Raw genomic sequence first — 24,999 nt, 5'->3', positions numbered from 1 at the left:
CCAGCTGTTGGAAGGCAATAGCAACCAGCTGGGTGGTTGCAGGTCTGGTGATGTGATGAAGAATAAAAAAGAAATAAGGCCATAGACAGAAAATCTGAAATGATCACCATCTGTTTAGGAAACATCATACCTGTTAAAATACAGATTTTTATTTTGTTCTCCTTGACTACTTTGGTTCATTGGAAGGGCTGGACACAGAGATTATTAAGCATTTCACCCTGGTTCAAACTGTTGAACAGAAATATGTTAATTTTGTTGAACCATTTGAGAAGCATCTTACTGCAGGGGACCTTCTTTAGAAAGCCAAAAGGGAAAGAAAACTGCCACATAACATGGTGTGCACCTCCCAAACACATCACAGCTAATTCTACCAAATACTGATCTGGCTTCAGGATTGTCTTGGGAGAATGTGGCAAAGCCCAAATCAGTCTGGCTTTGACTTGGCATAGCGATGACCTGCTCTGTCCCATATAGGTACAGGACCTTGAAAGCAGCTAGACACATTCTTGACTCAGGCTTCTGCCTTTGGAAAACATGTTGGATGCTCCCATGTAGGCCTCTTGACTGCGTATAGTCTTGCCCATGTGTTAGGATGGCAGTGTGCCTGTGCACAAAGTGTTATGCCAGTTTCACAGAGGTAGAAGTGCCAAGCAAAATGGACTTGGCTGGGCAGGCTGCATAGCTCTCGGGGTGTGCTGGGAGGCTGCAGTAAGTCTTTTTTGGTAACAAGAATGTCAGAGGAGTAGGACAAGTCTGTTCTCATGTTTGTTGACATCCGTATGCTGAAGGAGGTTGTTTCAGGAAGGAAAGGCAGGTTTCTTTGCGCATGTCTGCTGATGCTTAGCGTATTTGTTGAGGCAAGACTGTGGAATTAAATTGTAGGCTGTAAGGATCTTTAGGCAGTCTATATGGAGAAAGAGCTATGGCAGACAATGTCTTTAGCTTCAGGGCTGGACTGCTGCTACACCCTTGCTCAGACCTCCAGTAGGTGTAATCAAGGCAAGTGTCTGATGCCTTTCATATATAAAAAGTTAGAGGAAGAGAGAAACTTTAATGAGGTCTTGGTGGTTGTCTATGGTTTCTGTGAAGTGCTAAAGAGGAGTCCCGCACAGTCTGTTGCAGGAGAGAGCTACAGCCAGGCTGTGGGTAAGTCTACCGGACCATCATGTGTCAGTGACTGGAAAGAACCATTAGCTGAATAAATTTACGCGGACGTCCATTTAATGGCATCACCACTCCAGAAAACCCTTTCCTCAGGTAGCAACAGTAGTTTGCCCTCAGCATCTTGTAGTGGTATACACAGTGCTTTTCTAATATACATCTTAAATACCTCAAACCAAGAGAGAGCAGGATGGAAGTACTGGACCTCTGATGCTAGTAACTTTACAGGACTTTGGGACTATGGAAAATATTATTCCTTCTGCCCTGTGTAGCCTAAATGTACTGTAAATATGGATCATGATAAATCATCATCTGGAACAGGGCATGATTAAAAAGAGAGGGAGTTGTCTTTGCTTGACAGCTCTCTGCATATATAGCCACAGGTGGGCAAGAACCAAAGGTCAGGTAAGTGACAGGGCCTCCTGTATTTAGGCCCAGAGCTGGAGAAGGTCATCCCTGTAACGTATAGGGTGGTTTTTTTAGCAGACAGTCCCAACATTTCATCTTAACTGTGCAGAAGTGCCTGACCACACCTGCAGAGGATCCTGAGAACTCCATCCCATCCACTGGATGAAATTCATTTAGAATAATTGATTTATGTTTTTTAAAATTTTAATGTTTTTCACAATACAATGTGTTCCTTTCTAGATGACACCGCTAATAAACCAGGCCTGTGATGTCCTGCTGTGTAACTTGAAAGTCTATGCAGATTCTGGCAAAGCTTTTGATATCCGGAGGTATGTTCAACATGCCAGAAATCAGTAGCAGATTTAAATAAAAAGAAGTCAATAGCAGCAGTTATTCTAAATATGCACTTACTGTATAAAAGAAGATTTTTTTTTTTTCTCTTTCCTTGCTTTTATAAGTAGAGATCATAGTTTAATAGAGGATGTGTCTGATAGATGCCTTTTCTTCCTGGGGGCAGCCATTGCATAGTTGAAAAGTAATTTTGGAAAAGCATCTAATGTATTTCTAGCTGTTGTTTAATGAAGTTTTAACAGCTGGAAGCAGAAAGGAAAGCTGCATCAGTCCCTGTCCAGTCTGCTCTCTACAGTCAACCAATAATGTACAAATATAGGAATTGATCTAGTATCAAATCCTTCTAGTCCATCACCCTCTTTCTTTTTCTGTATGAGGGGTTTTGAGCACTTAATCATTCTTCCCACATTCTTCCTAACCCTGTCTAATGGCACGCTAGTCTTTCGTGAAACAATGGATTGGTACTCCAGATAAGAATGCACCATTGACTTATAAAATGACACTTTAACATTTTCCATACTGTGCTTTCTCCCATTTGTTATGCGTTTAATATCCTATTATCATTTTTTGTTACTCTTTCATCAGAGGTCTTCACTGAACTGTTCACACACTGTCTAGCCCCGTCTCTGAGCAGATGCATTTCTTCTAGTATGGCATATGAGTAGTTCAAATGCATTCTTTCTAATAGGCACTATTTTGCATACATTTCATTTGCTGGGTTGGTCAGCACCCTCTGAAGTTCTTAATGATTTATGCCAGACTGGAGCAGTGCAAATAATTTTTTTTTATCTAAAGAAATGGATATCTAGCCACAATTCGTCCAGCTCTTTCAAATGTATGTATATACACGCAAATGTATATACATGCAAGTGTATGTGTGTGCGCAGGGATCTCTTCATTAAACATCTGAAGAGAAGCTATGCAACCTGGAGATGCATTACACTTAGCCTAGTGCTCTGGTGAAAATTGACCTTTTGAGTCTTCCCAGGCTTTTCCTTTTTTCCATTTGTCCTTTTTCTATGCCTGGTCTTTCAGCTATTGATCCATGATATGGTTTCACCTGTCAAGAGCCACTTTGGAAAAGACCTTCTGAAAGTACAAATGAATGACGTTGACCATCTAAGAATATGGTCTTCTAGCTGTTTTATCATACTACCATTTCAGCAGGTTTGGGATATATAAATGTGATTCTCATTGCACTACGATTTCCCAGAATTGCCTTGGGACCTATTTTTTGTATGTAAATACCCTATCTGCGACCTCCTGTCATCTTGTATGTTAGTTGTCTTTAGCCATTTTGTGTTTCACCAACAACCCAAAATTCAGTTTTTAAGCTTTTTCAGTACCTTGGAGTGGTAGAAGACCAATTGCTGCTGAAGTTTTTGTTTTATTGCAGTGCCCCCTCTTTTAACATGTCAGCTTCTAATAATGCTTTGTGTGTGTGCGTGTGAAAATGCAAAGAAGTTATTTAGCTTTGCAGTATTGTTGTTATCTTCAAAATCTGCTCTGGTGTAATCAGAATGACAGTGGTCGAAGATCATAATTTAGAAATGCTGCTTTGAAATATATATACATGATACACTGGGCCACAGTCCTGTCCTTCTCTTAATACATGCTCACTCAGGTTAAAACACCACAGAATTTTATATTAGCCTTTTGTAAGGGAACATAGGAGAACAGTCATTGCAGACTTGACCACAGATCAGAAGAATCAAATTTCAAGGATATTTTACATTCTCAGTCCATTTATCTCAAAACTAAATATAGCTGCTAATGCCCAGTAAAAGTAAAAATGGTGAGATTACTGGATAGATGGTCAGATATATGGGGAGAGATTCAGTTAAGTTCTGAAGTTTCTAGATCATGGTCCACGGATCATTTGTAGTTCTCAAAGCATTTTCTGCCCCTCTGCAGAGATACAGATTTCACATGGTGTCATTACCACTTGTTCTTGATCACAATTCTACATTACAAAGGAGCTATCAAGAAAGAAATCCTAAAAAAAATTTTACTTGAGCACCTCATGTAACTGAGAGTGTAGACTGGGCTGGTATTAGATGTGGTTGCTGCAGTTTAAAATGAGAAAGGAATGATGTCTTTTATTAAGATGCATGCTAAGAAAATGCTTATGAATTTCTGACCTGTTGTGTTTGATTTCTAGGTAATAGCAACTGAAATTGTTTATATTTTACAAATTTTTAGTGTGATTATTGAGCTATATGAAAATATGTTCACTTTGTGGACAGAGAGAAGGTGATCGTTACTAAGCATCAGCATTTGTCAGAATGATGGAAACATGTCTTGTTGGCAAAGCTCAAATCTAAAATCAAGAAGAAAATCACAGATAGAAAATAATGTTTTCTGATGTTTGTAGAATCAAGATACTAATGGATATGTAATTTGTAGCTAATGATTTATCATTCAACTCAATGCAGGTGTTACAACTGCTTTACCTTGGATGTTGTTGGTAGTGTAGCTTTTGGTACTGAGGTGGATTCTCAGAAGAATCCTGATGACCCCTTTGTTAAAAACTGCAGAACATTCTTCGAGATGTCTTTGTTTAAGCCTCTCCTCATTCTAATACGTGAGTATACCTTTGTCTACTTCCTTATGGTAACTTTCTAATAGTCATTCTGAAATTGCAAAACACGCTGAAGCAGGAGCAAGAAGATGTATAGCAGACTTCAGTTCAGAGGTATTCAGAACGCAATCGACACGGCAAGTATACCCTCAAAATTTCCACCGTGTGCTCTACCAACTCTTGTCACCATTAATGTAACTTCCTCCAGAAACTGAGATTCTGGGAAGGCAATGCTCCAGGGTGATCTGAGTGGAAGGTTTCTGGGTCCTGTAGTTTCCACAATATCTCTTTCAAGACACTTCTGCATTAAACCAGGGTAACTGCCCTTCAGAGTCTGTTGTTCTGCACTTGGCTGCAGTCCTACCCATAAACAACAGTGGGCTAATAACCCTCTAAAAGCAGAGGGGTGGAGGAGCATAAGCAGGTAGTATTAAGTCCTCCAGATTCTTATTTGAATTGCAGCAGCAGCCTGGTTGATGGCTGCAAAGGATAAAGATTATAAGTGCCAGCACAGGCTGTCATTAAGAGAATGCATTTATTTTCAGATGAATAGATAGGGAGTGCAAGAATGGCATATAAAGCCATTCAGATTCTAAGGCATGGAAGCTAAGGCTTCACAGTGACGTTGGCCTGGTTAATGCAGGGCAGTAAGAATCGTGGCTGAGGAAGCCACAGCATAATCAAGGTGGCTGAGGTTTTGCCATCTTGCTATCTAGACCTGCACAACAGTGTCAGGTGGCACAGTGGCAGCGTTTCCTGTGCCCATCTGATCCTGCTGGCATTACAGATTGCACCTGCACTAGCAGCACATGAAATGCTTCCTTCTGGAGTTGTGTATCCAAAATGTCCTGGGGTTAATGTTTAACCTGATTGCAAAGTGTGGTTTGTGACTAATTGCTGAAAGGACAGAAATGTCCCCCTATATGTTTAAGACAGTGTCCTTTGTTAAAGTTTCTGTAGTGTTTGTGGTTGGATGCCTTGGTTGATGTGTTTCTGCTGGTGCATTATGTAGTCTGAAATTCCATACTGTGTTGCCCTGTGGGCAGCACAGGAGTTTTCCGATGACTGATTTGTTAGTCTTAAGCTGTTCCTAAATTAACGAGGGGTTTGTCAAGGTGCAAGACTCTACTCAGGTTTCTGATTATAAAGACCACAGACTGGAGACCATTCTTGTGATAATATCCCACTTTCAGAGTCTGTGGCCTGCTTAGATAAGCAAAATAAAACAGAAAACCAATATCCTAACATTGGAGAACTATAAATGAGAATGACTAGTACACAACTTCATCGACCAGTGCCACGGGCTGCTAGGCTAGTTCAAGATCCTCCAACTTCTGTATGTAACTATTCGAGTAGGCAGGGAAAATAATTTTCCCCTTTGTTGTGGAGGCTCTGTGGCATCAAGAAGCTGAACTGAAATTCTGAAACATTGTGGAAACAAGCTCAGAAGGCATCTGTCTGGCAGGGGAATCCTGGCCAACTTGGAATTTCTAAAAGGAAATCCTTTACCAGCCTATGGGGGTGGAAGAAAAGGAGGGAGAGGGAGAGAGAAGGAATAAAAACAGGTCTCACAAAAGTAACACATCCCACTTGATGAGTTCTATAATATTAATGAACGGAGGGGGATATTATATGCCTTTACAGTCCAATTCAGTGTTTTCTTCTTTAAAATCTCTTACAGTTTCTTTCCCATTCATAATGATACCATTGCTCCGGATTTTACCAAACAAGAAACAAAAGGAACTGAATGGATTTTTTATTCAAACTGTAAAAAATGCAATTGTCTCCAGACACCAGCAAGATGCAGCTGAGGTAAGGCTATTTCTATGATGAATGTATGGATAAGCAAGTGTTTAGAGGAAAACCTGGAAGTGACATAAGCCTCAGTTGCAAAAGCAAACTCAGTCTGTTTGAACATTCAAAGCAATTTAGTGAAGATTTTATTCATTTTTAGCTTTATGCACCATCAACCAGGCTTGGTTGTTGATGCTGAATTGTTAACATATTACAAGAAAGGTTGCTTCTCTTTGTATTTCTGTTCAAATAAGGATGCAGAAACCACTGCCTCTGGGATGACTTTTCAGCCCAGTTTCTAGACCCAGAAGGAAGGATTCACCCTGTAGAATTTTTTCTCAACTTAGGTGTTTTGTCTGTGTTACTTTTCCCTAACAACCAGAGAAAAGGCAGCCCCCACTGTGTTTCAACTCAGTCAGTACCTGGGAGCTGAGGCAGATTTTATATGGTCCTGTGATGCTTCCTACTGCTTTTGAAAATGGAGAGGACCTGAATGTCTGGTTAAGAGCAGACACTTGCTATTGAGAAGGCTAAAGGGAAGGGTAGTAAATTCTATCTGAAGTATGCAATGAGTATGCATTATTAGCAAATCGTTTGTTAGCCATGTATTCCTCTTTCATCTGGACATAAGGTAGTTCTGGCGGTTTTTGTTTTGTTTTATATGGAGTATCTGAAGGCACGTACATTTTTATGAAAGTCTATTTTTGCTATATGAAGTATTTGGAATATAGGCATGTACTTCAGTTCTGTGATACAAAAGTTCTTCAGGTCTACTTGTCCTTTTGGACCGTTCTTTGCTGCAGACTGCGCATAATATCCCTAAAAATAAGTTAACTACTTAATTATGGATGTGTAGTGAGAAACAAAGAATATCAATGAGAATTCCATTTTAAAGGTAACTGAGACAAGTTTTGCATATCAATTGACATGAAACAGGCTACAACACACACATTAAGAAGCTGTTAATATTGAAACGTGAGAGATGTTACCACTTTGAGATGAAGAGGAATTCTGATGGGGTTACAGCACAGGTGAGAATGGGTCCTCCCAGCTTTGTCTCACAGCTTAGCCCCACAGCTACCACTTTTCAGAAAAAAATTAATTTTAGTTTACCCTACATTATATCCAGGACACATTTAAAAATCAAATTGATTTTCAAATACATTAATGCTCTTTGCTGTGTTATGTATTCTGCTCCTTGACTTTTTTTACAGTGAAGTCTCACTTCTGTATTGGTTGCACTTTATCACCACGTGCTTCTTGTCTTTTCTCTAGCCCACCTTTACGAGTCTTTGCTCCCACTAGCCCTTAGGTCTTTGTCTCTGTCCTTTATATCCAGAAGATTGTAAGTCCCATTGACCAGCCACAAACAATTCATGATTCATAAACTTGGTTCCTGTCCCAGTCTGAGTGCTGGAGGAATATTTTCTAACAGGGATGGTGTATCTAAGCTGCTTGCAGACACCTCATTTCTGGTGCACAGATCCAGTGTGAACTTCTAATGGCATTCTGGTGTGGTTCTGTGTATGGAGAGTTTTGAATCAAAGATTTATGCTGAAGGGGTCTGCATGAAAACTGTTCTGTGTGTCAAATATAAAAGGATAAAAGGGACAATGAAATAATCTAATGTGGATTAAAAATTAATAAAATCAAATGTATTTCTGTGGCAGTAGCACTAAGGGCATTGTTCATGGACTACATCTATTGCTATACTACAGATGGTCATTCCCTCAAACTGCAGACAAAGGACAGCAGGGTGGGTATGGTTAGGAGAAAACACAAAGAAAAGCAAGATTGTATTGATAGGAGCAGGAGGCAGCATTCTGTGCATATGCAGCCTGTTTGCAGGTTTCAGTGGTTGATGGAGCAGAGGTTTAAGATTATATTGGGAGGGATGTTGGGAGGTGCTGTAAGAGATAACACAAGGCAGTAGCTGCCTAGTATCAGGGCAGTGTGGAGGAAAGTACAAGGTCCATGTTTGACTTAACAGTGTATGCACAAGTCCATGACTGGCTGTGGTCCTGCCTGCGCCTGGAGTTTTGCCTAGTTTGCAGAACTGGCATATGGGAACTATTTCAAACGCTGGGAGTTAGACACTTAAGACCAGATTTCTGAGTGCATTAAGTCCCCTTTGCAGTTCAGAATCATTAGCGTGGCTTTCAAAAGCCAAAAAAAGCCCTGGAAATTTTGGAGCTTCCTTTTTTCCCTTTTCACTGCCAGTCTTGTTACATACTCTTAGAATTTTGACTATTTTAGGTTGGTGGCACATGAGTCGTACTCCAAGTATAGGCAGTTTAATAATTTGCTAGGAACATAAAAATGGTATGTGAAACAGATCAAAATGCAGCTGTGCCCAATTCAATGCAGAAACATAATCTGTAGAGATTAGGTGTCCCAGAGCGCCCTGCATTTGAAGGACAATTATGTCGTGTATCGTAGGTCTCGAATGATGAAATGTACCCACTGAAGTCAGTTGGAGTTTTGGCACTGAATTTTAATGAGGCCAAGATCTAACTGGTAGCTACTGGTTCTTTGTGCTCATAATGGGAGCTGTAAGCAAAGTCCTGCTGTGTCCCTGTGCTGCACTAGGGCAATGGGCATTCCTTAGGTTGCCACATTCCTAGATGTTACGTTATGTGCATCTTTTATTTCTCATTGATTCCATCACCACTAAAAATGCTTTCCGGTTCTTTTCTTGAGGGCAGAGAGAGGCAAAAAAAAAAAAAAACACAACCAAAAAAACCCAACCAAAACCTACCTTTGGAACAAACTGTAAAACAATGAAAAGCTCCACAAAAGTGATTCCGCTGAAGCTTGTCTTCCTCTCATCTGCAGCTAATGTGAACAAAGAATAAAGAAAGGCCAAAAAACAATGTGACAAGCAAAGTCAGCCTGTTATCATCCCTGTTCTATCAGTAAATGAAACAATGCTTCTGAATGCCTAAAGATAATCCCATGGGCAGATAGTAATTTTACAGCCAGGTTTAGATCTAATAATACGCTTGCAGCTTATATGAGATCTGTGATGTCACTTTCTCTCATCCCATCGGCTAGTGCTGCAGATGTCATTTTAATTATATATTATCTTTCTGTGGTCGGTCAAATAATTTAAGTCCTGGATATTCCACTCATTTGGCTTATGTACAAAAACATTTAGAGGCTGTACTTTAGAAATTTTGATATATTACATTTATTCATGGATTCAAATTATTGTAAAATGCTGTTCCCACTATTTACAGAAGAGCAAATTCACCATGCTCAGAAGAAACAGCACAAATTTAATGCACCACTTAACACCTACTTTGAAGACTCCAGCAGGATTTAAGTGTTCAAATACCTTATCCTGATTATCTGCCCAGGTTTAAATTTTTCCCTGAGGCAAAATGTTTCCAGAAACAGGGCAGATAGACGTTTGTTTGTTTCAATAAATGGTAGTTTGATAGATTTTCATTTAATAATCTGCTATGCAAATCATTATTCACGTAAGAGTTGTTTTTCTATCATGTTATAGCCGAGTTCTTAACCTACCAGTCTTTTTTTAAACGATATCTAGATGAAGAAGTCTTTCATGGTACTTAAAACTGAGACTCCTTTCTAAAACTGTGGGTGTAAACTAAGCCCCCCCCAGCAGATGAAAGGCCAGAATTTCATTTGTAATCCATAGTAATAACAAAAATTGGAATGTAACAATTTAAGGATATTGCAAAACATTATTTTAGGATAATCACAGCAGATCTGTGGGGAAATCTAGTTTTCAAAATATGCACCCTTTAACAAGGAGAACTGGAGAGTTCACAGAGGCTGCAACACAATCTTCTGACATCTCCTGTTTTTTCCAGTCCTACTGTCTACTGTGAATGCATGATTCAAGGTCACTGATCACATGCCAGGCAGGTAGTGACCTGATGGTGTTTTTGATGATGATTAGCTGTTTCTCGGTGGTCTCAAGCCAATTTAAAATGAGAGAGTGACAAAGCACAATGACATATCACCAGAGCTGTGTTCGTTGGCATCTTGGTTGGCAGTTTAGTCAGTCTGGCTGGAGACCTGCGGACTACCTGAATGCGTTCGGGGTAAGTGCAGAGCAGGCAGAAGGAACAACGGGAGAAGAGTGTGAAAGGCTGCACTGCTCTGAACCATGCTGCCTGTGAGCCACATGGTGTAACGCCACAAAGAAGCTGTACGGTGCTGTCAGTCCTGGTGGTGGTCTGGCCTCCCGTGAACTGGTATGGCCCTGGGGTGCTCTGTACTCTGCTGTGCTAGGCCTAGGTCAGAAGAGGTTGTCGTCTAGTCAGCAGCTGCCAGTGAACAATTGCAACCCGCTCCAGTTTTCCCCACTTCCCATCCCTGCTCCTGGCCAATCCTTTCCTGATCCCAGGTAGGTACAGCCAGTGGCTCTGCTGCCCCCGGGCTGCCTGTACACCTGAGCAGTCACAAGCGATTCCTGATTAGTGGAGATTTGATTTTGCAGCATCAGCCATGGGAGCCTAAAATGGTCAGGAAACTGCATTTTGAGGAAGTCTGAAACTAAGGTATTTAAATGCTTGCGAAGGGGGGAGAACAACCCTTTCTTTCTCTACGGACCAGCAATAGGAAAGTGCTATAAGGAAGCAGTATCTTTTAATATCTTTCTGGGAAATGATGGCCTCGTTACAACTTCAATCTCTGGAACACTGATTCCTAGGGAAAAACGTGCAATGAGCTCCCCTAAACACTTTACCTAAGGGGAGGAGGGACATGTGTGTGTGTACCTGCATTCTGGAGGATAAGGGACAATCTGAAAACCTAATTACTGTGGCACTCTGTTCTCTTCTCTTCCTTCCCCAGCAGTTCCCTGGAGTTTTTCCTTTTCGTGAACTAATGAACTATTTTATTCAAGAGCTGCTTGAAATGAGTTGAGCAGAGGTAATCCTCCTGAAAAAGTCTGATCCTTTCCTTGTCAAGGGAAAGCTATACAATTACTAAGAAAACTTAGTTAAAAATTTGCTAAATGCTATGTACATTCCAGGAGCTATGTGTGTGTTTGAACTGTGGAAATGCAGTACAGATGTTAAAAAGTAAATATTTTTCTAAGGAAACAGCAGATGGGAGGATTAGACACCTTCTAATAGTGTGCAGTTTTCTTGCCTTTGTAGAAAACCGAGCAAAACTTGTTTATATTTGAAAGATCGTGATGTCCATTTAAGGATACACACCGTATGGCAATATTAAATAATCCATTTTATTGATTAATAAAGTCAGTAAAACAAAGGATCAGTCTGGTTCTTTTGTTTTTCTAAGTCTGTAGGAGGGAGGCTGCAATTCTGTTCCACTGGGCTGTTCTCACGGTTTGATCATGTCATTATCTGCCGCCTTTGTCAGGAGGAAATGTGAAGTGGGCTTTCCAGAAAGATAAATGTGTGTCTTAAAGTTATAAAGGGAATTTGTGCTAAATATGGGGTTTGAACCCAAATCTTCAACCTGTATCTCTGCTGTTTTAAGCAGAAGGGTGTCATTCCACTGACTATGTTAAAAACCTTTTGAACATTAAATCTGGTGTCTGTGCTTGGGCAGTGTACGGTGATTCTAAGACGAAAAAAGTGGCAGTATGTTAAAAGGCATTTTAGTTATTTGCTTTCTTTTAAAAATCAAGACATTACTGCTTGCTTTTCAGATTACGTTCCTTCCTTCCCGCATTTGAAGAAAAATTCTTCTTTTTTTCCCTTTTTTTTTCCCTTAAAGATGTAATTAATTTTATAACTTCCTCAAGATTTCTTAAGTGGCCATTTAAACATAGCAAGGTCTCAAAACCTCAAATGGAATGAACTTGAAATTCCTATTACTTTTGGTCACCAGTTGAAATTTCTTGATCAGTCTGTTGTTATCTTTCCAACGATGAATTGCAGGCCTATGAAATGTGATCTTTTGGTTTCAGGCCTGGGCTGAAGTGTCTGGCTGAGGTACTTTCATCATGAAATGCAGTTCTGCAGTCTGTCTGCTCAAAAGAGATCAAGGACAGAATAAGCAACGAGAACAGTGACTTTCTCACCTCCCTGAGGTGTGTTGATGGGCTAGCGGAAAGGGGTTTGCATTATTGCTGCATCTGTCCCAGTTCTGCAGCCCAGCACACCTGTGAGCCCAGCGCTTTACTAGCACTGCAGTCACGCGAAGACAGCAAATGTCAGCTTGGTTACCTGCTGCCAGCAAGCACATACCAGGTCTGCTTGGTATCACTCACCCTTTGCTCTTACTGAACCATTTCTACTGCTTCCTTGGTTATGGATCAGAGTACTCATGGATCCTAGACTAGGCACAGGCAGGTGGTATCATGTATATATTATCTACCCTACTCCAGCAAACCCTGCAGCGACTGTGACAATATAATCTTGGCATCTGCGACTCTTTCTCCAATACCTCCATCTCTCCCCACTCTCTTTTATCTTCTTGAGCCGCTGCCGTGTGTCTTCCTTTCTTCTTAAGGGGGTGACAGGAGCAGTGTCCCTATCTCATATTTCACATGTTCCACATGAGCTGTCTCACTGACTTCTTGGAGCACCGCTCACATGCTTCAGTTTGCAAGAACATAGACTTGTACCAAAGGGCAGAAATGAAAGCAAAGAACCAGGGTGTTCATACTGATTAGGCTGGTGGAAGTTTTTGCATATCCAGAGTTGTCAAGAATGATCTTGCAAACAGTACTGGGACATTGTCTCTGTGCAGGAAAAGCTAACCTTACTTTCTAAGACTTGTGTGGTGGAGCTCCTTCAGAGGGCCTTAAAAAAAAAAAAAATGGTCACTTTGCCCCTTTCTGAGCAGAATGGGAGGTTCAAATGCTCCCTATAGCAGCATTAATCCACAGGGAGTCATTAGACCAACAGGATGCTTTCAGAGTTACAGGGAGGAAGATCTTTAATGCTTCTGTCAGTAAGGTTTGCATGCATTTTCCTCCTGTTTTCCTCAGCCGGTGCAGGAAGTGAAAATGGACATTTGGCTTGGCTGATGTATGAGAAGCATCTTTTAATTGAGAAGGGAGGGATTTTTTTTTGTTGAAAAAAGGCTTTTTTATCCAGAGTAAAAATAAACAAACTCACATGCTCGGTTGTTGGTAATGTCAAGAGTTTTAGTGACTTAAAAATTGTGTTTATGTGATAAAATCAGTCACTTAAAATACTGTTTATCAAAAATCCAGGCCAAAAGATAGCTTAAGCACTCTTCCACATAATGTTTGCTGTGGAAAAACTGGAGGAGGAAAGAACTGAAAGGCAAATCTATCTTTTTCAAAGAAACCACCCCATCGCTGAAGGAGAAATCAGAAGTCAATCTCTCTCTCTCTCTCTCTCCCCCCCTCTCTCTTTCTCTCTCTCGTTTGTGGCCAGCCTTACTTACACTTCCTTCTAGGTGCTGGCTGTTGTGGCTGTACCCTGTTTTTCCTGTTCTTGATATTGAAGGAGAGGGAGTGGTCACATCTTCATTATATGTGTCCATAAAAATAAGAAGAGCAAGAGCTCATCGTGCTTTGAAGGTGAGATCCAGCAAGCACAGCTCTGTGTCACAGTTTTTGTGGTGGCTTGACCAGCACAGGCAAAAAATGGAGGATGAACAAGCCAAAAAACCAAAGGTGGTTGTTCCTTATAAATGCCTGGGTCTCTTGCTTCTCCTCTGCAACCTAGACGTGGCCCACCCCATCATGAATTTTTTGCTTTACCCTCCCTTATGATGGCAAGGGGACCCTGTGCTTGTTATACAGAGAGAAGTTCAAATGTTGAAAATCCTGTTTATGCCTGTGGTAATTCCCTGTAGGCGATAACGTCAGTGCTGGCCACTTGTCCCAGCCTGATCCTGTGCTAGTAATGAGTATTCGCAGCATGCATTTCAATGTCTGATTAAATCTTTCTGAAAGGCCATCTGTTTGAGGAGGATGTGGCATAGACTTTAATACTTTTTATACCTAGTACTCAATACCGCCGTTTCATGACCTTAGACATAAAGTTTGTCCCCTGGTTAGTTAGCATCCATCCTTATACTCCAATTGGAGAAAATAATTGGATCAAGGCTGTTGCAACCTGTTGGGTCACTGTGTGTCTTTGGGGAAATGTTCCCGGGTGTTGGGTCACAGAAGTTACACATACCCAATGAGACTTTGCTGTGTCCGGGGCTGAGAAAAAGGTTTCTGTTTTCTGGGAAGGGAGTAAAGCATCTCCAGCTGCCTTTCTTTTATAGCACTTGGAGCAGAATCTGATGTAGTCATATATCTGTTGATACATGCCAAATCAGTAAGTAATCTGGCCTTTCTGCTGCATGTTCTCATCTGTGCAAAATATCCAGCATAAGCAGTGTTACATCTGTCTTTCAGTGTCATTCTCCTATAGGCTTGGAAGCAGTTTCCCTTTGCGATTCCCTCAGCATAAAGTAAATCTTCTCTAATGTGCCTTTTCCCGTTCCTTGTTCCCTGTCGTTTGTTTTCCTTAGTGGTACAGTCTGGGTATTCATCCCTTTGGCTGAAAGGAAAAAATGTCACCCTGAGGTTGTGCACATTACCTTTCTTTTGTAACTTTTCTCTCTTGCAGTTCCTCATCTCTTCTGTACGTTACCCTTGTGGTCTGTCACTCCCCAGTTTCTCAGAAGATCCTACTTTAGGTTGCTGGAAGCCCTTCCTTTTTCCTGCTTAATCTGTGATCTGTTCTTCAACCCGGGTGTGGGGTTTTCAAATCAGCAAACAAAGGGAAACATGCCATAAAATGAAATCATCTGGAGATTAATTTTCTGCATAACAGGGTGGTGGCCTTTAATGCCAAGGTAGGATATAAGACGGGATATAAAATCTAATCTTCATTTACTTAACCTTTTTTTTTTTTTTTTTTTTTTTTTTTACTTTTGATCTAAATCTGCAAGGGATCTGTTTGCTGGGACTGGGGGGTTTATATATTTACCTTGCTGTTCAGAGCAATAGTATGTTTGGGTACTTTCCCTCTACAGACATTCTTCTGATGTATAACTAGAGCATAGCATCTAAATTCTTAATTTGGAAAAAAAAAATCACAAATTGACTGACCTAATTGCAATAACAGAGCTTTCCCTTTCTCTGTGAGTTTTAACATTTTCAGTTTTGTCTTATATTTCATCCTTTTGTTCTTTTTTCCTTTATTTGTTATTGGTTCACCATCCTTCCTTCCCGAGTATCTCCCTGAACTAGGAGGGGAGTTGCAGCACTTGTGGTATTTAGTGGGTGATCTTTGAGTTTGTCTCTGTTAGCCTCTCTGTGTCTCTGTTTGCCTACAGTGACCTCTCACAGCCCCACACACTGCCTTCTTTTTGCAATACAGTATGACCTTTACTGAAGCAGTTATGAAAAAGCGTTCCATGATATTTCATTCTGGTTCAACTGTCTTGTCCATCTGTTGGCATGTTTTGATCTCTGGAGGTTTTTCCCTTGATCTGTCTCAACTGTTGGGTATCTACTTTGCACTCCTTTGATATTTCTCCCTTTTCTCTTGTGTCTACTTACCTTAGCAGATGCATACCCCTACTTACGAGAGGCACTGACAGCCTGCCTTGCAAACAGAACCATTTATGTGGCCAGCATTTGGATGCCAAGTGCATGAAGTTGCTTTTCTTTTGAACCTGGTGGCAAGTCAGTCTGACCATCTTGATACACAAAGGTGACCAACTTTGTTTGCTGGGGCAATTCTCTTCTTGCCACCATGCCCAGGCTGCCCCGGGGGCTGCCTCTCCCTGCCTCAGCCTGCTGGAGCCATCACAGCAGAGACCTTTACTAGACCCCATCCGGATGCTGGTGACCGTAGCTGGAGTTTGAGGATGATTTAATGTTATAGTTACTTATTATGGAAAACGACAGATTGTCTGTCACTGGAAACCTTGAGGAGGGGCTTTTTAAAATGTGCCCTCGTTGTCAGCTGGCTGCGAGGCAGGAATCCCTGCATGGTGTTCCTCCGTCTGCCTTTTGCTAAAGAGCAGCCTAACAATTGCAGCGATTCCTCTCCCTCCCCAAAAATCCACCTAGGAAATCCTGCATCCACGGCAGTCAATGGCAGCCTTGCCTTGGCTTCACGGACTGTCTGTGCAGGGCTTTCTCCACTTTCTTTGCAGTGGCTACCCTTCATTTTTCCCTCCCACTGGGATAAGCAGGCTATATCTAAGAGAGACAGAGACTAGAGGGGAGCTGAACACCTCCTTTCTCTCTTCAACAGAAATGTACACTTTTTAATAATGTAATCTCAATTAAAAACATGCCAATTAAAATGGGCTTTTTAGTAGGTCTCTGGGGAGAGCAAGCCATAATTCACATTAAAATGTAAAGCTTCAGAAGCAGGGAGAGCTAGGTGCATTGCAAGTGCCCAAATATTCAGTGATTTTAATTACAGTGGAAACTTGATAAATTGCTTTGTGCCACAATCCATTATTAACAGCTTAATGAATATCACTGCTGCCTGTTTTAAACTGCTCCACAGTGAAAATTATTGTCAGTATTTCAGTTGTGAACTCTGATATTCAGTGTGTTTGTGACTTGCCCCCTTAAAAAGGGGGGGAGGTTGAAAGTCTGCAGGCTTGGCTTTGGGTCTGGGTAAGTTCTGCCAGCTGCAGCATCCCAAGAGAGATAAAAGAGGGAAGATGGAGCTTTTGTGTTTCACCAGTATCGGGACTGGCCAGGGGTTACATCTGCTCCTTGCACAGTTTAAGAGCAATGCCATGGCTGTTCCCTGGACATGCAGAGGGCCCTTACGCCGAGTGCTGTTTCTCTGCACGGTACCCATTAGGCTGGAGGGCTGTTTGGGGTGTCCACTCAGGAGTAAAGGGAAGCAGTAGGTAACAGTCCATGATCAAGCATGCTGATGAGCTTAATTTGGAGTGAGCAAAGTGCAAGTTGGTTTGAATGTTCCAGGTTTTAGCTAGCAAAAAGCTGATTTGAGTTACGGAATTAGGCAAGTCCTTCTGGAGCACTGAAATGTAAACAGTGATTGTGCTCAGCTTTGAACAGAGAAGAAACATTATTTTTTTTCTTGACAGTTACTACGGCTGTAAGAATAATAATAGTACTGAGATGCTATATATTTTTATAAATAGTTATAGTAAACTGGTACCTTTCCCCCTCTTTTCAAAGCAGCTTAATATTTCAAGGATAAAGGTTGTTATTAGGAATGTTATTATTTTAGATGCTAACAGCAGGTATAGTGGGCTTATAGTTGTGCCCCACTGAAGTGTTAAGCCGTAGGTATTTAAATAGCCGTGGTCTGGCTTCTTTGAGATTTATTATGGGTGTTCTGTTTTCACTTTTCACTTGATCATGTGGTCTGACCACAGGGTCACAGTTCCCAAAGTGAGGGTACTGCCAGGTGTTTGACAAGATCTGAATGAGTTACAAGGTAGATTTCAGAAGAGAAATGACTGGGAACTGCTCTTCTGATTCAGAGAAGTCACAAGTGCCTGTATGGGATAAACATGATTTGTCTGAATGTAATTAATGTCTCGGGTTTTGCTATTATTATTCTGATTATGTTTTTCTGGAAAACAACAAAAGCATATTCACTTTCGCCATCTCAGAAGTGGCAGCATTGCTCATAATGATGTTAACTTGCACCCTGCCAATTATACAGAGCTCTCCTCGTTCATTATATTGATAATTACACATAGGATTTTTTTTTCCTTGTGAAAAATCTTTCGCTGACAGAGGAATAATGATGCCTGTAAGTTGCTTAAGTATTGCTCAGTCAGGGATATGTAAGATGTGGGAGATGTCCTCATATTTTTGGGGAGAAAGACAGCTGGTATTCTGACATGCTGTTAATATTCATGTGTTTCTGAAGTAGTTTGGGGTTTTTTTTTAGTTTGACTTTAGGAAGCATTCCAGACCACAGGGCTGCCTGATTGTAATTTTTCATTCATCCCTGTACTGGCAGAGGACAAAGAGGCATGAAATATATAAAATGCCATCTAATTTTTCTTTTGTTCTTTAATTCACACACACATGCTTCTTATGTGTGTTTATCAGTGTGCACAAAATGCCTATATTTGCAAGATAATAGCTGTGTAAATATTAGAAAGTCGTATTGAAACTCTGAAGGAAAGGAGAGCAGGGGGAGAATCCTTCCTGCTACCGAGGAGCCATCTATTGGATAAAACCCATAACTGAACCCAGCATCCATGAAACTGCAGAGGATAACACAATTTGTTATTGGTCACTGGGTAGCTGAACATAATCCTTTCCTTCCCAATGCCCCTTTCACCCACTGTGTTAGAAACCTGTACCCCTTCATGCACACAAGAGGAGAGTCAGATACAGAGGCAATTTATGTACTATAGGGCAAAAGCCAGTTTAATATAGCTGAAGATCCAGAATAAATCCTAATGTAGGGTGCAGGCGTGATCATGAATGGATAAGCCAGCAGCAGGATTGCCCACCAGCAATGGAGAGTAGTTGCTTAGAGAAGTAATAAAAAAGGCAAGTTTTTTCCATATTGTTAATAAAGAACATAAATAACATTAACTGTACTTTTTTGTAACAGTACACGTCATTTATATCGGTCTCACATCCATAAGTATAGTTAAATAAAAGACACTTTTTAGTTACCCAGGATTACTTAAGGCCATCACAAAACCAAATAATGAGGTGTTCCTTCTCTCAAAATGTGTGCAATCTATATGTAATGTGATGCAGAAAGAAAGGATCATGAACAAACCATAAGGAGATATGAGGGAGGACAGGATGTGAACAGTAAATTCCCAGGATGACCCCAACACGTCCTGACAGCTCTTTGGAGTGGGTGGTGGGGCTTTGCAAGCATGGGGCAGGAAGAACAAATAACAAAGAAGCAATAATGACATTCCTGTGCGTTTTCTTGAATGTCAGGCAACTGCTAAAACCAGAACTGATTATTAATCAGGAATTCAATTTAAGCAAATACAATTATAATCTGTGGCAAATAGAAAAGGAACAGAGAACTGCCTGCAGCATCAGCCTTTAGTCAGCAATTTGAGTCAGCAGAGGGTCAAGTTTCTGGGTGTCAGACACTTATCCTAAACACTCCCTTCCTGTGTCCTCCCTTCCTCCTGCAAAGAGCGGAGGGGAGGAGTGTCAGATGGTTTACCAGGAGGCCAGATAAACTTTGGGAGAGGAGGCATGCATACAGTGTGCAACAGTGTGGTCAGCTTAATGCTGAGTGGGGACTCAGTGCCTGTTCCACACGCTGGCATGCATGGCGGGGAGAGGGGCACGGTGGTGGCCCAAGCTGTTCTTCCCCAGCGCCCAGTTATTTCTTCTTTTGCTGTATTTGCCTGCTGTGTATTCTGACAACCTCACTCCTCCACCTCCAAGAGGCAAAACGTGTGGGGCAGGAGAAGCTCAGCTACTGCACACACAAATCCAGTATTTGTTGTTTGTACTCTGATAATAATGCCAGGAGTCATGATCGGAGTGTTGTTATCCTGAATGTTTTGCAAATACAGAATAAGGAGGTTGCAGTCCACTGTTAATTTTCTACCAGTGACTCTCGCTCGCTGTGATGCAGGGATTGGGAAAACTGGATGAGACTCCCTAGCCATTGAACTTTGGGCTGTATTCTGAGCCTTCCCCATGTGTGCACACGATGGAGGGAGCTGGGACGGATGTACTCTCGTGCTGTGCTCTGGGCTGAGGCTGCCAGCCCAGTGCAGTAGAGATGCCAACCAGCTGCCACAGTGCATGACACTTGTTTGCCATTAGACTGAATTTCATGGAAAAACAGTGCTTCTTGTAGATGCCCAGCTCATTCTGCTCAGCCTCGTATTGGAAGGAAAGTCCCCAGAGTCAGAGACCACGGTCAGTTCATTAGGGGTGTAAATGGACCAGGCTGCAAGCAATCGCTTGGGTTTACACTGAAGAACTACTGGAAGGGTTTCCAGCTCTCTTGGCAAGCCGTAAGTTTCTCTGTGGGCCCACAGAATTAATGAAACAATCACATAGCTGTATGCCTTGTTTTCTCTTTCCCCTAATTGTAGTATCTCTTCATCCTACGTATCACTTCAGCTAAGTTAGGCCTCCAGCTAGGGTCTTTGCAGCTCACAGTCAACAGGTCCACACACTTAAGATTATAACCAGCCTGCTTCTACAAGAGCCGAAGAGCTATGTTAAGCTTGTCTCAGCTAGAAACAGTTCTTTGCTCTCTCTCCACTAGCTAACAGTTAGATCTGAAATTCAAATCTATTCCCATCCCTGGACTATGTGGGAACATCTCGAGGAGGCAGCTGTTGTTTCAAGATGTGAGCCCTCCAGTGCCGCTTGCAGCGGTTTAAGCTGAAGTGAGGTGGGTCCGTAACAAAATTTTGGTTTTGAGAATTCCCCCCAGCTTTATTATCAGGTCAAATGAGGTTTGCCTGTGCCTCTGTGGATTACTAAACCTCTTACTTTAACTTTGCATTTTGAAGGTCAGAAAAGTGCAAAATTTTTGAGGAAGAAACCAGCAGTACCTGAGCACTCTTCTCTCTTGCCTCATGAAAGGAGATAGTATCACATGAAAATAGTTTTGTATTTTTCAGGAGTATGATATTTCTGTTATCATCATGCTTTGCTAAAGGCCTACTGAAGTTATAAATATATATATATATGAGATACATGTACAAGTACAGGTTGTGGAGCCTCAGATGTTACCGGTGTAGCTGGGTGGAATGTAGCAATCTGCAGTGACTCACTGGAGCAGGGGAATCCTCTCCAGTGATGAAGATGGTTCAGTGCTGGGGTGGACTGCCTGGGGGGGCTGTGGGAAGCTGGAGTTTGGCTAGGTTTCTAAGAACAGGTTAGACAAGCAGCTGTCAGTGTTGGTTTGGCTGATGCTGCCTCATGGCAAGGGAATGGCGTAGATAACTTACTGAGATCCTTCCAGGCCTCTTTCCCCCATGTGATGGTGCTTTTGCCTGAAGCTCTGAGCCTCTGTACATCTGTTTTCATCCTAGGTCTTAAAGGGTTTTCTGAGATCATCATTAGCTTTTTTCCTCACGGGGTTTTGTAAAATGTGATGTGTTGTACCAATTTTAAGATGGAGAAGCCACACCAGTTATAGCTATGTTTTAAAGGCAAAAAAGGGAGCGCAGCTTGAAGTATCTCAGCTCCTGTGGAGGTCAGTGCTTTATCTGGTAATTCATACTGGCCACTGCAGATTTAGTGGCAAACTGAGCCTATAAAATCCATGTCATACTTGAATTTACACTTACTTGGTTTGGTTTTTTTTTTGTTGTTGTTGTGGTTTTTTTTTAATATTATTGGTAGCATATAGAAGATATGTTTTGTTACAGTGCTTAATACTTCCCATGCTCAGGTGCTTTCATCAATTTGCTGACATACCTGCCCCATCTAGGCCTGCTTAGCATCTCATGTAGCCTTTTTGCAACATTATTGTAGGGACACTTCTTTTTTCTTTCAAGTAGAAAGCAAAGGTGTTGCTGTGGCTTATGACATCAAATGTGGTGTCACTGAACACTCACAGTGCTCCCTCATTGCCGTGAACTGCTGCCAGAAACTTGCCTAAGAGTTTAGCGTTGATAATGTATGAAAATATCAGAACAAGTCCAAAGTTATACAAAACCTTCTCAGTGTAGAATTTCACTACAAATGTTAAGATCAGGCCAGACTGGAAAAAGACTGCTCCACTTTCCAAGTGGGCACTCCGTGAACTTTTTTTTTTCCTTTAAATTTGCTCAGATTTTTAATGCAACTTATATTGCTTTGTAAGACATGCCTGCCTTCAGACATTCAGCCTATTTGCAATAAAAACATTACAGTGGTTTCACCAGCTGATGTTAACACATGCGAACAAAAGGGGTTTTTTTCTGCCAGACCGAAAGCCTCCCAGCCACTCTTGAACAACCGCTGTACCCTGCAGTTCCACAGTCGCCAGGTCCTTCCAGAGCTGAGCATCACCCCTGAGAGCACCATGACCTCAGCCTTCAGACACACAAATTAGAGGGCGATCAGCTCTGGCCTCTCAGTTAATTCCAGCTTCTGGGTTCATGCACAAGGCAAAAGAACAATTTCTGAAATGTTTAGGGACTGTATGTATTGGCAGAGAGACTGGCTTTTTTGTGATTTCACTGACAAAAAAATCATACCTGCAAGTGTTAGGGAGGGGTTGAATTTGATCCTTTCAAAGCAGTTTGACAAAATTATAATTTTAGTGGCACTGCATTTTGTGCTTTTTCAAAAGGGTCTGGGTAGCTACCACAGTGCTTTACTGATAATGTCAGGGTGACACAGGTTTGTCTCACCTAAAAGATGGTTGCTATTCAGACTCACAAAAAGTGAGCTGGATACAAACTAATACAGCAGAGTTTGTACAGGTTTGTAGGAAACAGAAATAATACGAGGTGTGAGCTTACTACCTGTTAGATAAGGATTCTGAAGCTTAGCTTCTGCTTTTCTGAGATGCCATCAGAGCATTTGAGAAAAGCTAGGAGGTTCTGCACAGTTTATTGTGAATGGCATTATATTAGCAGCATCACATTTGTATGACTTGCACCACAGCAAGTGCTTTACAGAATATCAACCAATTATGTCATCTAGTTTGATTCCTCAATTAATTTTTAAGTTGCTTTCTGTAGTTCTGGGCTCTTTTGAACCCAAAACAGGGAGCTGAACTATCAGTCATGAAAATCTGATTATAGTTTGCAGAAGACACAACTGGAATCACAGCATTAAGAACAAAAATTCCAGCTGATATATATTTGGCATATTCCTTCAGCAATTTTTTACTTCACCTTGCAGAGAAGTTGAATGGCTCAATCTCTCTACCAAAAGCATAACCCAAGGGTCCCCTCGATCCCCAAAGCAGCGATGAATTTGCCAAAACGTCATCTGGTATGTCGATCTTAGATATGAAAACACAGTTCCCTGTTTAGGATGGAAAGAGCTGGAGATGTCCCTCGCCCCCCAGGACCCTTGCCTCCTGTGAGAAAAGTCATGATACATCATGCATGTGAGCGATATATCTGTCGTCTTCTGACAGCTGCAAAACTTAAAAGCAGTGATTTGAGGAGGGGTGATAGATACCGCCGAATTGGCCTTCCCTGGTATAGCACACATCTATTCTTCCAGTGTGTAGCACATAGCTTGTTACGCTTCTGTGCAGAATGATTTCTCTGCATGGCCAGGTGATGTTTAAGGAGACTAATGAGAGAAATGATACAGCCCAGAACACTGGTGTCAGGAAATATATTGCAAGGTGTCTATCTTGGGGAAGCCGAAAGCGGGGCTTGTCTTATTATATATTTCAAAGGGGATGTCTGTGTCACCACCAAGTTAGATATGCACCCTGTCCCATACTGTGTTCAAATTAGATTTTTTCAAATGGTAGCTTTCCATGCAATTTTCATTGGCTTAATGATAGGCTCTGTGTTGTTCAGGGGCAAAACAAGAGGCCATCGCATTGGCACACCGTTCTTTTGAAGCGGGAACTTGTTTCTGAGGCCATTGTAACATAACTATGCAAGTGTCAGAGGACAGGATAGAGGCTATTACAGGCTTCTGCTTTTTGTGAGGGAAATCAAACAAATATCCTCGATGGAAAAAAGGAAGCCAGCAGCTGTACGTGATGACCAGAGAATGTTTTTGTGCAGTGACACTGTCAGTACCTGGTCTGTTGTTGTCAAACTGAAAAAACCTTCCTTACCCCACCCCCCACCCCCGCCCCTCCCTGCTATCAACCAAAGTGCAGAAAACCCCTGTGAATTTTCATGGGCTACCTTTTCCTCATTTCTAGCACTTAACAATCCAATTACATTCGGTTTTATGCTAGTGTTTGCTTCTATTGCCACTGTTAGGTTTTTGAGTCAGAGTGATTTTTCCATCCTGATGGTGTGGAAGAAAAATATGTTTCATTATGACTGGTTATAACCCTGGAAATCTTTTCTCTCGCTTGGGTTGATGACGATTTTTTATGTTGCTTTCTATACTGATGCCTAGAGTGAAGTAGAATGAGCCATAAGGAAGAGTAGCTTTCCTAAAATACAGCTCCTTCCACTGTGTAGAATTATCTTGAAAAAAAGCTTGCATCCTTCTAATTTTATGCCTTTTTTTCCCCACTATTATTCAAGTAGTATTTACAAATGAATGTTGTTTTTGTAAGGATTGTTTATGAATCCATTGCTCTTAGTAACCCCTGCTTACCTGTGAACAAATTACATGGCACAGATAAGGTATCTAGTTGTTTCTCGATAGGGTGACCTTATAAACAGATTCTGCAACAAGGCAAGCTTTTAAATTCCTAAACAAATATATTGTGTGAGTAATAAAAAGAGCTCCTCAAAATGGCCACAGAGGCATTTCAGAGCACATTCTTGGGAGTATGCACTTGTGCTAGCATTCATTAAGTTTGCTTTCAGCAAAAATTCTCACGAATGAAATTTTATTCACTAGTCATTATGATCATTACTTTACTATCATAGCAATAACCAGATGCTTTGTATAAGGCCAGGACCTGATTTTGTCTAAGGCTAGAGAAACATCTTATAGGGTCTCTGGAGAGTGTGTTGTCTAAATACAAGACCAGACTCAGCTAACTGGGAACTGCAAACCCTCAGAGAGCAATGGGTTTGTTTACAAGAAAATTCACAGCTAGAGAAGGATGAATGCAGAACCATACCAAATGTTATATACCATTTGAGCTATAGTATGTTACAGTGCTACAACTCTGTTGAATATGAATGTATTTATATGCTATAAAGATAGTTTAGGTGATGATGAC

The 24,999-nt window shown here is 41.3% G+C and overlaps 1 protein-coding gene across 3 annotated transcripts in view; it reads left to right on the top strand.

Moving 5' to 3' along the window:
* Positions 1 to 24,999, top strand: part of TBXAS1 (thromboxane A synthase 1) — a 230,966-nt gene that overhangs the window by 134,900 nt on the left and 71,067 nt on the right. For all 3 annotated transcript variants that reach the window (XM_056342010.1, XM_056342008.1, XM_056342009.1), the window contains 3 exons: positions 1,810 to 1,898; positions 4,356 to 4,504; positions 6,183 to 6,313. In XM_056342010.1, coding sequence (XP_056197985.1) covers positions 1,810 to 1,898; positions 4,356 to 4,504; positions 6,183 to 6,313 — 369 coding nt within the window. The remainder of the gene's footprint in view (positions 1 to 1,809; positions 1,899 to 4,355; positions 4,505 to 6,182; positions 6,314 to 24,999) is intronic.

Source organism: Falco biarmicus, chromosome 5 (assembly GCF_023638135.1).
Source record: "Falco biarmicus isolate bFalBia1 chromosome 5, bFalBia1.pri, whole genome shotgun sequence".
NCBI lineage: Eukaryota > Metazoa > Chordata > Aves > Falconiformes > Falconidae > Falco > Falco biarmicus.
This window is presented reverse-complemented; position numbering and strand designations above follow the sequence as displayed.